Source organism: Mustela erminea, chromosome 6 (genome assembly GCF_009829155.1).
Source record: "Mustela erminea isolate mMusErm1 chromosome 6, mMusErm1.Pri, whole genome shotgun sequence".
NCBI classification, from domain to species: Eukaryota; Metazoa; Chordata; class Mammalia; order Carnivora; family Mustelidae; genus Mustela; species Mustela erminea.
This window is the reverse complement of record NC_045619.1, coordinates 111,592,263-111,608,183: the sequence shown is the minus strand read 5'-3', so window position 1 is coordinate 111,608,183 and position 15,921 is coordinate 111,592,263. Positions and strand designations below refer to the sequence as shown.

The following is a 15,921-nucleotide window of genomic DNA, read 5'->3' as shown; positions in this document are numbered from 1 at the left end:
TCCTCTGACAATACGATTAAAATAGAAAAATCTTGAGTCAGTTAACAGTTAAAACTGTTTTTAAAATTATCTTCTGAAATATTTCAAAGCTGAGATACTCTATGATATACAATGAGATAACTGTGTATACAGAATTTTAAATAGTCACAAAAATTTAGGATTTTCCCCAATTTTATTATTGATAGAGATTTTGCTGGTGATCTTTGTACTTATCAGTTACTATTTGTCACCATTGTTTTTAAGATTATATGTAGAAGGAAGGAGAAGTGCATCCTTATAAGTGGTATTTTTGTTAATGTTATGAAGACCTTTAAGTGATCTTCCCCCAAAACTCTTTTTTGAAAGTCTAAAAAATATTTTCACCTAATTCTTAAGCTCTAGGGGGAAAAAAAAAACCCTGGCATTTACCCAAAAAGGAGCACCTAGATCTGTTTTTGATTGATCTTTTAAACTGTGTAGGTATTTTCATTTGTAAAAAAAAGTCTTCGTGTGCCTTTTGGGTAAAATTTCAGTTCTTACTCAATGGTTATAATGCATTTTAATGAAATATGGAAGTGATGTGTTTTCTATTTTGATTGGCATTGGTTCAGACCAATTTTTGTAGGATTTGGTAACTTTTTTAAAACCTTTATCTTGTAGTTAGCTTTGAGACAACATGAATTTTATAATCTCTTAGAGTGTCAGATTAACTCTGGACCATACATTCTCAAAGTTGAAACAGTGGTGGTAGAAACATATTTCATCACTTAAATCCATCTGTCTCTTCTAAGAAGCTATGTTCATTAGAGTAGAAAGGCAAATGTTGAGTATAAATTAGGAAACTTGGAGGACTTTTAGTATTCAGTATGAATACTAAGTGAATATTAAGTCTGTCGTTGAACTATGATTGCACTATAATTAGAAAAGTTTTTTAACTGAATACTTAGAAATGTATTATTATCTCAAGAAACCTACTTAAGACAAAAATGATCATCACCCAGAGAAATTAGATTTAAGTAGAGCTTTGCTGTTTTGTTCTTTATTTTGTTTTGGTTTTTAAATGGAAAAGACAGCGAGCCTCAGTCATCTTATGGTAGTAGGACTTATATTTAAATACATCCAGTAACTGTCTCAGGCACGGTATAGGGGACAGGAAAATCTCTTATCTGGAATATTCAGAGAATGGAGATGTTCTGTTTAGTTAACATTTTTGCAGTGTTACGCTAGAGCCAGCTCCCACCGGTATGCTAGAGTGATTATTAAATTTTCAGGGTTTTGTGAGCTGGTTGTAAAAAGAGCCATTGTTAAAAATTAAATATATAAAAAAATACATCTCTATATTTAACAAATAGCTTATGTTAAAACCTATAAATACTCAAAACTCATCACTTCTCATAATTTTATCTATGCTCTTGATGTTATTTACATCTCTTTTATCTGTATGGTGTCCTACTTACTGTGTATGTCTTCTCATCTCCACCTTCCAAGAGGTCACACTGGTAGCTTGAGATTGGCCATAGTGAAAGTATTTATATCATGTGAATTGATAAACACATCAGGGCTTTTTTCCCCAGAGAGCAGTTGAAAAGCCTCTCTAATTTAGCCTTTGGTAAAAACCTTTCTAAAATGCATGGGGGCTTTTTTCTACCTTAACTGTATAGAGCATGCTGAATATTATTGTTCCAAATGCTGAAAATCTTTGATACCTAAGACTTTAATGCTCAAAAGAATCATCTTAAATATTAGCAAGGTCACTTCTTATGACATATAGAAGTATGTTATTTACAGGTCAGTTGTATATAAAAGATCAAGTTGTAAATTGTTTATATAAACTTGTCATATTTTGTTTCATTGCAGCCGCCACTGGTGACATGCCGACTTACCAGATCCGAGCTCCTACTACTGCTTTGCCACAGGGAGTAGTGATGGCTGCCTCACCAGGAAGCTTGCACAGTCCCCAGCAACTAGCTGAAGAAGCAACACGCAAAAGAGAGCTGAGGCTAATGAAAAACAGGTAGGATGTTTCATCGGAAACCAGTAACCACCTATTGGACACACAACTTATTGCTGTGGGGCTTTTAAAAAAATTGCTTTTCCTGCGTCATTTCTCCCAAGTGACATGTTCTGTGGCATTTTGGGGTTTGTGCTCTGCATGTGACCATAATTAGATTGTCTTGTCATCAGAGTGCCATTTCATCAGCAAGAGGCACATCCCTGCATGTGGTAACGGTAATGTCTAAAAGATACATTAATTTTCTTAATGATGATGCAAGGGCTTTATTACAAATAAAGATTTAATTTTTACTTGGTATTTACTTTGTGAAATAGGTGATAAGTGTGATTTTTTTGCTTCTTTATGAGCAAAATAAATTTAAGTGTGAGTAAAGAATTGCTAAGCCTCTTAGGGGCACCTGGTTCTACTTAGTCAGTAGAACATGCAACTCTTGATCTTGGGGTTATGGGTTCAATCCCCTGTTTTGGGGGTAGAGTTTACATAAATAAATAAATAGAATTTTCTAAGCCTTTTGTATGTAGTTTCCTTTTATCTATTTTGTAACTTTGTTTTTTTCTATTATACTGAAATACATATTAAGTCTGATAAATTTTGGTCAAGTGCAAATACAAAGCAAAGAAAGAAACAAAATTACTCAGAGCCCTGTCACTTAGAGATCCCTACTAATATTATAGCATATATACTTTCAGTTCACGCTCTCATTTTCTCACTTACTCTTGTACCATGTTGCTGTAATTTTATTTTTTAAATAGGAGTATGTCATAAAAATGCTGTTTTCCAAAATTCTTTAATTTGACTTGTATATTATTTCTTGGGTTAGTTTTTATGATGGAAAATGGTACAAATTAATCTGATTTTCAAAATGAACAGAATAGTCTAAGAGTTCGCCAAGTCATTTGGTCAACCTTGTTCCTAAGTGTTAAATCATACCCTCATTGTAAGAAAACAATACATTTCAGATGACATCATGTGCTCATCTCTGACCAGGACCATGTGGTGGTGGTTTGTTAGTAGGCATTAGCAAGCTAGTTAGTCTAGAAATTGTGACTTTTGAGCCACTACAATTCAGAAATAAGTACTGACTTTGTAACAGTCCTTTGTAACTGAATGTGAATCAGTAGCAGCTATATTCAGCTTACTAACCTCCGTTTAAATGTCATATTTTGAGGGCACCCAGGTGGCTCAGTCAATTAAGCATCTGCCTTCCACTCAGGTCATGATCCCAGGATCCAGAATCGGGTCCTGATCGGGCTCTCTGCTCAGCGGGGAGTCTGCTTTTCCTCCCCCTGTTTGTTTGTTCTCTCTATCAAATAAATAAATAAAATATTAAATAAACAAAGGTCACATTTTTATACAATACAGGACTCCTTAAGTTGGATTTAGTTCCCAGACATTGTAGTTATCACAGATCACTAGATGGAGTTTTGTACCCTGGAAAATACAACAGATTACCCAAACTAAGATCATTAAGACACGCAGATCTTTATCAGTGATTGTTCCAGGTTGACTAAGTCATGCTGGGTTCCTATTTTTCATTGTCAGCATTTTATTCAGAAATCCTGAAGGGGCTGAATGGGTGAGGCTCACAGAGTATCACACATAGTTGTTCTGTGGAAGTCTTACTATCAAAGATCTCTAACTTAGATCTGGTGGAGGAATATGGATATTTTAAAACTGTCCTTTCTGAGATCTTAGGGAGTTATGAAAACATTTGCTTCTATGGTCACAGAATTCAGTTTAGAAATATAAAGTATAGTAATAATGCAAACTGTAAGATTGTTCATTGATGTCTTATTTTCCTAAAGAAAATAAAAAGACCTAGAAAGTAGCATTCTTATTTCCCTTTTGTTTTTTAGATTAAAAAAAAATGTCAGTAGAACTCTCAATGAAATAGTGAAATACTGGGCAAGTGGGTTCCTCTAAAAGTGCCCCACAGCTACCTACACATAAATAATAAATTTCCCTGAGGAAAACAGTCATAAAATTTTACGTTTTAAAAAAATAATTCGCTAATAACAGCTATTGGGTAGTGTTTGTGTTTGAGCTGTAAATAACCCAGGGAAATGGAGCCTTCACCTCACAGGTGTTATTTTGATCTTATGTGACTGGCCCAGAGGTATGTGCAGCCAGAACAAAGGCTCAGCAGTGTCGTCAAGGATCCAGGCTTTTCCTCCCTGCCTTGTCAGCTTTAGCAGGTGACATTTGTTCTTAGGATCACAACAAGCAGGAAGAAGGAAGAAGGTCCAGAGCTTCTGGATCTTCCGAAAACTTCTGGCAGGTCCTCACAGCATCTTTCACCCGCGTTTTCTTGGCTAGAAATAGCTAATAGAATTCCTAGCTGCAAGGAATTCTGAGAAGGGTCTATCTTAGCTTTCCAGATCTCAGTCTAAGAGCAGGACAAGGGAAGAGCCGATGATAAATGGCTAACAGGAGGCTCAGCAGAGCAAGTACCATATGCAGGTTGTAAGTGCTTTGTTTCTACCGTTTCTTTAACTCTCACATAACTTGCACATGAAACCAGGTCTGGTTATTATCCTTACTTTCCAGATGAGGGACTGAGGCTCAGAGTGGCTAAATAGTGAGTTGGTTAAGATCATGCAGCCCACACTGGACAGAACCTGGATGTGCAATCAGGCAGTCATTCTTCCAGAGCCTGCCCGCTGCACTATTCCAGAGTCACCTCAAAGAGACCTCAGAGTAAGCTGCAGTTTTCACTTCATGGAGAGTATGTAGATTTTACTTATTAACGTGAAAGACCTCTCATGCATTCTCTCTTTATTCTTTGGCTGGCATTTATGACAGATCTGATAGATATTTCTCCCAGTCCAGCCACAGTTTATATTTCTTTACAGCCTTGTCAGCATTTCCTCTTTGCCATGTACTTCCTCTCCATGCTGAGGATATATCCAGACAAACGCAAGGCCTAAAAACTGAGCTAGCTATTAATAGAAGAAACAGGTGTTTTCCATAGCTGGGAAGTACTTGGGGATGTACCATCTACTGGTGCGATCATTTAAAGCTTGATGCTTGGAACATTTTGACTGGTAACCTGCACCGTTCCCACATGAGATATAAATTATATTTACAACAGAGAGTACACCTTGGTAAAGAAATTAAAAAATAAATATCAAGCACTGCTATTACATATGTAAAATTTCATTTAATGATAACATGTTTTGTAGAGTGATTATCTTCCTTCCAGATCTAGAATTTAATATAATGATTCAATCATGAAAACGTTGGTATTCATAAATGTATTTTAGTTCCTTTGTAGAAAGAAGAGTTGCAAATTCTATGTGTGGTTGGATTTGTTCTCAGTTTTTCCCTATGCATCATTGAGATTAAATGAATCTGTATTTGTCAGATTCAGTTTACTTCTTACATTTTTGTAATCTTCTCGTTAACTAGTTGAGAAGCCTGAGAACTTGGTGAGTTCACAGGGTGAGTGCATTGTTCTTGGCTAGGAAGTCGGGGTTGGTTTTTTCCTGCAGTTCACTGGGATTTCAAGGTCTTTTTTCTGCTGACATTTGGCCCCATGGAGGAAAAAAACAGATAACCAGTTGTTAGTGAGTCAACTATCCTAAAAATAAAACAGAATTGGCCAAATCTGTTGTACACATCACTCCTGGTTCAGAATTGCAGCAGTGCTAGCTAGCATTATAGTAACTGGTGTTTAGACATCCAACACAACTCCTGTTAATATATGTTTGAGTTATCTCTTTCAACATAGGCTTTTTTGATCTGAAGTGTACCCCAAAGCAGTTATTTTCAGTTGACTCCTCCAAAGGAACACTATTAACAGAGAGTATATTCTACAGAGGAGAATATACTCCACCCTGACAAAAAGGAAAAAGAGAATAATGTTGGCTCTATTTATTATTTTTTGGTGGGGCTATGCATGAGAATGACTAACTCATCTGTGTATTTGTGTTTGTTGCTTTGGCTGGTCTGTCCCTTCTTTTGGGCATGCCTACAGCGCTTTAAAGATTCCTAGATTGGGTAGTAAAGGCACGTGATTGGAAAACAGTCTTGACATAGAGTTTTGGGTTATAGTAGCTTCCTTTCCGAGGTTTTAATATTGGTGCTCTCACTTTGTGGGTTTAAAGTGTCTGAACTATTGAGTGCTGGATTCTGTGCTATCCCTTCTTCCTTTCCTTAATTTTCAGAAGCGGAGTCCATTTCATTATGGTTTATGAAAATGTGTGTGACTTGCTTACCATTGTCTTTATCCATGTTGTTTTCTAGCCAATAAACTGCTTCTTGTAGTCATGGTCGAGCTTATTTGTTTTACCGATGAGATTCAGTCTTGAAGAAACAAAATCTCCAATATTGACATTTCAAATTTCTGAGGATTAATTTTTCCAATATTTCTGACCAAAATAAAGTTAACTCATTGTGATGGAATATGTGGTTTTGGTGGACAAAAATACTCAAGAGAATTGAAAAGATCTGTAAATGTTTTTGTAGAAATTCCACTTGGGGATGTGGTCCTATTGTTTTAGGTTACTGAAGATCATTCTGGTCACTGTTATCATGGAATGTGTGCCCTAAGAAAACAGCATTTACAATGAATGATGGACACATTGATCGTGCTCTCAACTCGTTCCTGTTGTTTGAAAGTATTCTTACAAAAGGCATGTGCTTGGTTACATTCGTTGTGTGGCTTTGTATAAACCTTGCCTAGGATTGATTGGTCTTTGAGTCTGGGGGGCAGAAGTTCATTTGAAGCAGTCTGGATCGTGCTAGGAGGTTGTTCCTGTAGTCATTTGCTTTGTGTTGGTTCCAGGGAAGCTGCCCGGGAGTGTCGCAGGAAGAAGAAAGAATATGTCAAATGTCTTGAAAATCGTGTGGCTGTGCTTGAAAACCAAAACAAGACTCTCATTGAGGAACTCAAGGCCCTCAAAGATCTTTATTGCCATAAAGCAGAGTAACTGTCTTTGACTTGGACCTTGTTTATTATGAACTCTAATCAAGGCAGGAGATGCAGCAATTCTACTAATTGCCATGTGGACTTGTGGAAGGGACACTTGTGACCCTTAAAAATCCAGTTTGGCTTAGTGTTTGACATTGAATTGGGAACGCTATTCCAAGATTTGGAATGCAGCCATGATCACATTTACCAAGCTTACTTCAGTCTGCTTGTCCATAGCATGCAAAAAAAAAAAAAAAATGTTTTGTTTGCCCTTTTGCTTCTACTTTTTTTCAGGGAAGCTGCTAAAGAATGTCGACGTCGAAAGAAAGAATATGTAAAATGTCTGGAGAGTCGAGTTGCAGTGCTGGAAGTTCAGAACAAGAAGCTCATAGAGGAACTTGAAACTTTGAAAGACATTTGCTCTCCTAAACCAGATTAGTAGAAATATTTAACTATGAACTGATTACAACATGTACAGTTGCTTTTGAAGGCAATACAATATATAGCCAGCAAGAATTATGGCTTTTTTCCTTTGTATCATTCATCGTATTCTCTAACCTCTGACATTCCTAAAATGCTTCACTGTACGTAGTTAACTCTTAGCTGTAACTTCAATTTTTTTTTTTAAAGAGACAAGCTGTAAAAAAAAAAAAAAAAGAAAATGTATGTAACAGATTCTTAAAATGCAATATTTGTAAGACTTATTCCAATGCCACATATTTGCAGTTCCCAACCTCTGTCATGAATAGTGTCCTATGCAATAAAATTTTTTGCAGGTCTTTAAAAATCATTTTAGGAAAAGGATGATCAAAGATAATGCATCCAGCAGTACAATAAAAGCAAACCACAAAAAAATACCTCAGGAAAGAATTGAAGGAAAGAAAGAATCAAAAGAATCTAATGACATGCCTATATGGAAATAAGAGCCTATAAATGAATTTATGGCATTTACAGATTTTTATATTAGTTGCTTTGTAAAGAAAGTATTGTATTGCTGTCCTTGAATGGCATAGTTGAAGAGAGTTTTTAATAGAACCATGCTGGTTACACTTTGTAGTGTTTGGTGCTCATTTAACTATCTGAACTTTTACTACAGTTTTTACTCTATTGTGTAATATAAAAGATCTTGCGTAAGTTCTTAGTGTCTGTTTGAATGAATGAACCTCATGAAAGTTACAACAAATTTTTAATATATCTGGAATGTGTTAAAAGTAAAAGTTAATATTGTATTTGCAAACCTTCAAGGACACACGAGCCAATTTCTACACCAGGTTTTGCTCTCTGCAGATGCTCTTTCTGCCATCTTGTAGGAAGGATGGCCCCAGAGCTGTTTCATAGAAGAGCAGCTACAGAGACTCAGGTCATGTGATGATGGACAAAGCCTTTCTGCAGATAGGCCCTTACTTTGAGTTTTAGCTAATGGCCATAGTAGTTTTAAAGTAAAGACAAAAACAACCCAAGATTTTATTTTCCATTTCAAAACAGCTTGAAGTCTGTATCAGATTAAGGATTTTTATGACAACACATTCAGATGAAGTCCATTACATTGAGATGGCAGTGTTCTTAGTGGTATTTACATTTCATTCTGTTTTTATAATAAAAAGCTTTAAGGTATAAGCCCGAAACTCTAGTCATAAGATGATCTGTCCTCTCTCATGCACTCCTGAGACCTTTGTTGAATGCCATGAGCTGGACTCTGCTGTATCTTCTCTTGTACCTTCTGATTTGTTAAGGATGCCCCCTCCCCTACTTTCAGTAGTGAGACCTGTTCAGAGTGTTAGGGAGGTACAAAAACAGAAGGTCATTGGTGTGGTGTCTAACTGCTGTTCCCCCATGTCATAATTCTTTCCCTTATCTGTAACTCCCAGAAGGTAGGCCATGCCATTTCAGCTTTCTTTAGAAAGACTTACCTTTCTTCAGAGTCTGAGCTCTGAATTTCTTTTACCTAAATTTTTGTCTTTTCTTCTACAGAGAAGTAAGATGAGGAAAGAGGACAAGGAAGAAAAGAGGAAAGGAAAATCCCATGTTTCAGGTGAAGGAAGATGGTGCTTTATACTCAGTCACTGTAAATCAAATGTGTGCTCAGTGTGGTAGACATTGAGAGGGAAACACAAGGATCAGCAGGAAAGCTGTAAAAAAGTTAGAGACAGTAAATGCCATATGTTGGAATTAGAGACAGATGTAGGCAGGGATTAAATAAGAAACTGTTCATGGAGGAGGCAGATTTTGAACCGGCCTTGAAGTAACCGGTAGTGTTGGGGAGGAGGGTATTCTGGAGAGGGAATAAGAGCAATCGCTCTTCTCGGAGGAGCTTGACTTTAGGAGATGAATTTAGGAGAATGTTAGTACTGACACCAGAGTTTAGTTTATAAGAGGGAGTGTGCATCCGTTCATGTGTGTGCACTGCTCTAGAAAATAGGTTATTTTGGAGGAACAGGATTGCATCTCATTACTTGGGGTCACAAAAAGCAGATGTCTCCCCACTCCCTAGAGGTTTAAACAGTAAGGAGATTTCGTTCCCTCACAAAGCAAGAAGCCCAGACATAGGGCATCCCAGGGTGGCTTCATTTCGTGACTTCACAGTGGCATGACGACCAGGTTGTGGCTGTGCCTTTTGCTCGGGGTTCCTAGTGAAGATTCTGTCCCACCCCCCACCCGGGGCTGAGAGGGGTTCAGGGTTGTGTGAAACATATGGCATCAGTGTGGATCAGACGGGTTCTGGAAGAAGGGTGGGCACGGGATGGCTGATGCGCTCCTGGGCTGTGCAGGGGGTGAGGGAGAGCTTGGGGTGGGGTGGGGTGGGGTGGGGTGGGCGGGCTCACGCTCTCCGCTCCCCGAGGCGCGTGGGAACTCTGGTTTCTTGCTCCTTCCCTGTGTCCCCGAAACCCAAACTTCCGCTGCTAAAAGTAGCACGGTTCTCCAGCTCTCCACTCTCCACTCAGCCTGCTCTCCAGTCTCCACTGGACGGCTGCCACCGGTGCGAGCGGGCCGCTGCGCGCCCGTGGTCCGTCCTGCAGGACAGGGTCGTGCAGAGTCCCGGGCCGTGCCTGCGTGCGCGCTCGTTTCTCCTAATATCTCCAGAATCTGGACTTACCGGATATAGAAACCACCGGCCCTGAATCGTGGGATTACAGCCCCTTGTCAGATGTGACTAGGGCTTCCCGTTGCTCAGTCACCTGATAGGGAAAATGAAGCAGAGCGACTCCTACCGTGCGTGAGCGCCGGGCCTGCCGGCAGCACAGCGTCTCGCGTCAGCAGCTACACTTCTCTTCAGAGTTTTCCAGTGCCTTCTGATAGGCTGTTTCCCAAGTGCCTAAACTACACTTTTTTTTTTTCTTTTTAATGAGGACTCGTGAAACCAACACACTGTTTTTCTAGTCTAGAACCAAAAATAATGAAGCAATTCAGCCCTGTGTGGGACAAGCCAAGCTGCTGCCAATTGGCTTCGCCGTGATGCGCTACTTTGTTCTGTTCTATCGCAGGTGCCACGGGCTTCAGGAACTTAAATATGGCTTATCTCTTCTGGGGTCATCCTAAAGTCACAGGCCTGATTCTGACCTACTCGAGCATGGCATATTTCAGTATTTCTGCCTTGTGTACAGCTTATTTCTATATACATCTATCTTATAGCTACACTTCACGTTTATACATTTTAGAATTCCAAATATATTTTTAGCGCAAAGCGTTTTTAACACAGTATTGTTTGTTTTTCAAAGATGCATTTTGTCATGTGCTACTGTGTGATGCCTTACTTTTAAATGAACTTTAAGATATTTCTTTTCAGGGGGGCGCCTGGGTGTCTTCAGCTCAGGTCATGATCTCGGAGTCCAAGGATCAGCCCCCACCCCACCAGCAGGCTTCCTGCTCAGACGGCAGTCTGCTACTCCCTCTCCCTCCGCCCCTTCCGCTGTTCATGCTCTAGCTCTGTCTCACGTAGATAAATAAAATCTTTAAAAAAAAATTCTTTTCAGGTCCATCCTCTTTACACATTCACACATAATTCCATCAGGGATGGGAAATGATGAGTAAAAGGGAAAATTAACCTTACTATACGTTTGTTATACTTGTACTTGCTCAAATAAAATCCAACCCTTAGTTATTTCCAAGCCAGTCTTAATTTTCGAAAGTATGCTAAGTTTTTTAGATTTATTTATTAGAAAAATATTTGGGAAAACAATGTGGAAAAGCTGAGCCAGCATGGGTTATTTGGAACACACACACACACACACACACACACACACACTTTCTTCACTCTCTGTTCTTTCTTTTAATTCTGGTCTTTGCCTTCCTGGGGCAGGAGAATAGAATCATAGCAAAAGACCTGCTCTAAATCTACAGTAGAAATTCCTTCGGTTCCTTTGTGCAGAAACCAGTCAAAACGTGAAATAATGCTGAACCTTCCCTCTCTTCCAGCTCCCATGGCTTCAGCACATACCCCTCCAGTTCAGAGCGTGCGTGGGTGAGACAGCAGCGACCCGCACTCAGATGTCCTGAAGGGCGAGAGAGGCTGGGCTTTCAGCTCCCCAGGTCTCATGAGGGGAAGATGTCAATGATTTTAAGTTACAAGGTGTCTTCTTACTTTTCAAAAATTGACATGTTAAAAATATTTTTTAATATAGGTAACATATTTGAGGTTCGAAATTCAGAAGATACAAAGGCATATAGTGAAAAGTCAGCTTCCTCTCCCTGACTCAAAGCTACCTCCTGGGAGGGCAGACACGACTACAAGTTTCTTTTTCATGCAGAAGATCCCTTTAATTCATTGATCATGTCACATGCTTCCTTTCGTTACTGTCCCATCTTCAGAGCTGTGTGATCTGGACTTTCTGGAAAGAGATATAGGGAGTCAGCATGTTCATTCATTCCTTCAAGTCAATAAGTGAGGTTGCATTAGTAAGAATAAGTCTGGAAGAGGAGAGGACTGGCAGCTGTGGCAGCATCGTGACTTCATGGACTTTCTCCAGGTTCATGCTGAGTTCTATGGCTGCTACAACCATGCATCTGTAATCCAAACTCATTGCTCCATATACCGAGTGCTTAGTCTGCGAGTACCAATATGCCTTATAGGCTTATCACATTTAACTCTTATACCCCAACAAGTCTTGGTGCTTTTATCATCATCCCCAGTTGGCAGATGAAACTGGCTTAAAGACAAGGTTAAGTAACTTGCCTAAGGTCACATAGCTGATAGAGCTCAAGACCAAGAACAGAACCCAGCAAGTGGCACGATGCCTCTGTCCTGGGGCTCTGACCTAAACTCCACCAAAGGCCCAAAAGGGACCAAGAGAAGCACATGCTGACCAAGCAGGTGGTGGCCTGCTGAAAGAGAGTTCTGTGGCTCCAAGTTGTTAGATCTACAAATATCCAAACCTGTCCTTTTCTCTTGAGCAGAAGCATGTATTAGTTTCTCTCTGGTTTTTTAAAATCCCTGGTGCTGTTCAGGAGAAAATGACCCTGGTTTAATGACTAGCTGTTGGCATATCAAAGCTGCAGTTGTACACATTGAAGTAGAATCTTCAAGGTAAAAGAAGTCCTGAAAGTATACAGTTGACCCTTGAACAAACACAGGTTTGAACTGCATGGGTGCCCTTAAACACGGATTTTTTATGGTTTGAAACTTTAAGTGTGTACTCTTTTATGATTTTCTTAACATTTTCTTTTCTCTAGCTTAGTTTATTATAAGAATACAGTATACACTATATAAAATATGTATTAATTGACTTTATTATCATTAAGGCTTTTGGTCAACAGTAAGCTATTAAAGTTTTGGGGGGAGTTATATGTGGATTTAGTTATATGTGGATTTTTGACCATGGGGAGGGGGTTGTCAGCACCCCAGCCCTTGTGCTGTTGAAGGATCAACTATAAGTTTTCCTTTAATTTTAGAGACAAGGAAACCAAATTTCAAGTTGACTTAAGTATTGGCTGTTGGGGGACGCCTGAGTGGCTCAGTTGGTTAAGCAGCTGCCTTCGGCTCAGGTCATGATCCCAGCGTCCTGGGATCGAGTCCCACATCGGGCTCCTTGCTCAGCAGGGAGCCTGCTTCTCCCTCTGCCTCTGCCTGCCATTCTGTCTGCCTGTGCTCGCTCTCTCCCCATCTCTCTCTCTGATAAATAAATAAAATCTTTAAAAAAAAAAAAAAAGTATTGGCTGTTGGCAGTGAAGAGACTAGGATTGGGACATTTGGGTAGCTCTGTCATTAAGCAGCTGCCTTTGGCTCAGGCCATGATCCCAGGGTCCAGAGCTTGAGCCCCCCTTCGGGCTCCTTGCTCAGCAGGGAGTCCGCTTCTCCCTCTCCTACTCCCCCTGCTTGTGTTCCCTCCCTTGCCATCTCTTTCTCTGTCAAATAAATAAATAAAATCTTAAAAAAAAAAGACTAGAAATAACTCAGACCTCTCAACTAGTATAGTAGTCTGTTACCATGAGGCTTCCATTTTGCTTTAGACTGGGTTTTCAGTCAGCTCTGGTGTAAACACAGTTTCCTGAGAAAGCATTTGCCCTTGAGGTCTGAATAGATGAAACTCCACAGCTCACCAGAGGACACTCCAGCTGGTCTCCTTGCAACAGTGGGAGGACATAGGGACCCTTGCCAGATCTGTCGTGGACTACTACTGTGAGGATATTTGACATGTGGTGTAATAGTCTCTAGAACAAATACACAAGCCTTGCTCTTAGTGTTTGGTGACTGACTCATGGCAGGCCAGTGTCAAGCTTGCCTTAGACTTTTAAATTCTTACCTTTTAAAACCTAGTGATTATTGGTAAACTCTTGAGGAAGTAATTAGCCTAAATAAGGAAGTGCTTCATGAAAATGGGCTTTTTAGATAGAGGATAATGTGACTGTACCATATGATGATTCTGTTTGGCTTTCCATGTATCTGGCATTTTGATTTAGTAGGTCAAAGTATTTCTATTTTTAACCCATTCCATTCCTTTTTCTGAAACATGCTGATGCTGGAGAACACTGTCTGGGGTCAGGCCTTGTCCAGTGTTCCCCAAAGTCATGGATGACTGCACCCATCCAATATTTACTGAGCCTGCAAGACTTTTTGGTGTCAAGCCACGGCCTGACATGATGTATGGGCCATTTCTGTAACTCCTTCTTTTAAACATTCTTGGTCTATGAAAATTTCAAAACTGATGGGTAATATTTTCTGCCATGAACTCTCCCAAGTATATGTCAAAGCCCCCTGAGGGTAGAGGGTAAAAGTTTTCTCCCATCTAGTTTAGTGAATTATGTTCATAGCACTCTGGGAAGTCTTGGGTAAATTATTATGGAAGGAGGAACAATAATTTGACAAGAAGTCATATGACTATCTATATATTTGCCCCTGACTATATAGGTACACAGTTACTTGCAAAAGGAATGAACTATTGGATATGGGAATCTTATAAATTGCTTTCAGGTCATATTTTTAGTAAACAAGTAATTTTAAAATGAATCACTTTATAATAAAATTGCTGATTTTGATTTAATTGTTTATAATTAATTACTCTAAGTGATTAGAACACAATGGAAAATGAGACCAATGTCAAAGGGTTTTGCCTCCCCATACTACCTGGGGTGTCATTCAGTCATGGCCATGGATAGCATTTTAACTCATATCTTAACACGTTATCAGACTGTGGGGCTCAGAAGGATCAGAGAGACACGATCATATAACTAGAAGTTATTGACAATACTGAGAAAAGTGTGTCTTTCATTCACTGTGGGAGAACAGTGATATGTCTAAGCTTAAAAAAAATAAATAAATAAATAAATAAATAAATAAATAAATATATATATATATATAGCATATCCTGTTGCTTAGTAGATGCCAAGATCAGCATTTGTTTTGTTATCTTAGTTTGAAAGATCAAAAAAATGGAACTGAAGATTAAGGCAGTGGTGATATTTGGCAATTACTTAGAGGTTAGATTAGTGACAGTAATGGTATGCCTTTGAACAATTTAAATTCAGGGACTTTTGGTGTGATACATGAACTTATGAAAAATAACAGAATGTTAGAAATTCCAAATTTTAGAACATTAATCCATTTCAATATGAATTTGTTTAAAAATAGATATACATACAAAAAGTTTTTAAAAATACACATGCATATCTGCTACTTTGGTTAGAATTCTTACTATCTTTTAAATTACCTAACCACCCAGTGTTAAAATGAAAATACATCTGATGCCACAAAGGTTGCAGCTTTTAGGCAGCGTAGTTTTGTATTTGCAGGCATGTGTATACAGATCTCTGTATTACTTGCATTTATCCTTTTATTCAGATGTCTGAATTAATACTACCCAGCTGGATTTGGTTGGAGCTTAGACCCTGAAGGGCAGAACACAAATCTCTTTTATCAAGGGTACATAACATGCCTGACTCATTAATCTTTCTCGTCAAGAGACATACTTACGTCATTAAATGCCTGGTTGCTTTTGCTCCAGAAATACTTATAGGATCATGCAGTTTGGCAGAGGGCGGGGGGAACTGGCAGAACAGTGCTTAGTAACAGGAGCTCCCAGTGTAGTGGCAGAGAGTAAAGAAAACTGGGTTGCCATGGGGGCTTTGCCAAATAGCTAGGGGAGCCCTTCCACAGCTGGCATAGACTTCATTCTCCAAAGCACAGTAGGATTCTACATGTCGTTCTCAGTCCTAAGACATTTTCACCATAACTAATTACTTGACTCTTTCTTCTAAAGCATTTAGCAACCCAAACATCACTGTCTCATGATGTATTTTATAGCTCTTGAATAAGCAATCGTTATCTGTCTTTTTCAAATCCATACTAGGTAAAAAGAACTACAGAAACAACAGAAAACCCCCGATGTTACAGATAATATAAAGCATAGAATGAATAATGGATGCATGTTTTAAACAAGGACTTAGGCGGTGAGCCACAGGACTTGGTCCTAGACCTCACTCTTTCATTCACTACCTGTGTCACTTTGGCCACATGACTTAACCTCGGTTTTGTCTACTTTGACCTTGACATTTGATGATACTGCAAAGAACACAGCTGACCCTC

At 39.1% G+C, this 15,921-nt stretch overlaps 1 protein-coding gene across 21 annotated transcripts in view; it reads left to right on the top strand.

Annotated features, from left to right (window-relative positions):
- The window catches only part of CREM (cAMP responsive element modulator), a 71,557-nt gene extending 63,126 nt beyond the window's left edge, over nucleotides 1-8,431 (top strand). For 13 of the 21 annotated variants that reach the window (XM_032349303.1, XM_032349302.1, XM_032349297.1 and 10 more), the window contains 2 exons: nucleotides 1,837-1,993; nucleotides 6,780-6,929. In XM_032349303.1, coding sequence (XP_032205194.1) covers nucleotides 1,837-1,993; nucleotides 6,780-6,924 — 302 coding nt within the window. In that variant the 3' untranslated portion in view covers nucleotides 6,925-6,929. Of the gene's footprint in view, nucleotides 1-1,836; nucleotides 1,994-6,779; nucleotides 6,930-7,199 lie in introns of those variants that run through there. The other 8 variants (XM_032349304.1, XM_032349298.1, XM_032349296.1 and 5 more) reach the window with 1 other exon arrangement.
- The last annotated feature ends 7,490 nt before the right edge of the window (nucleotides 8,432-15,921 follow it).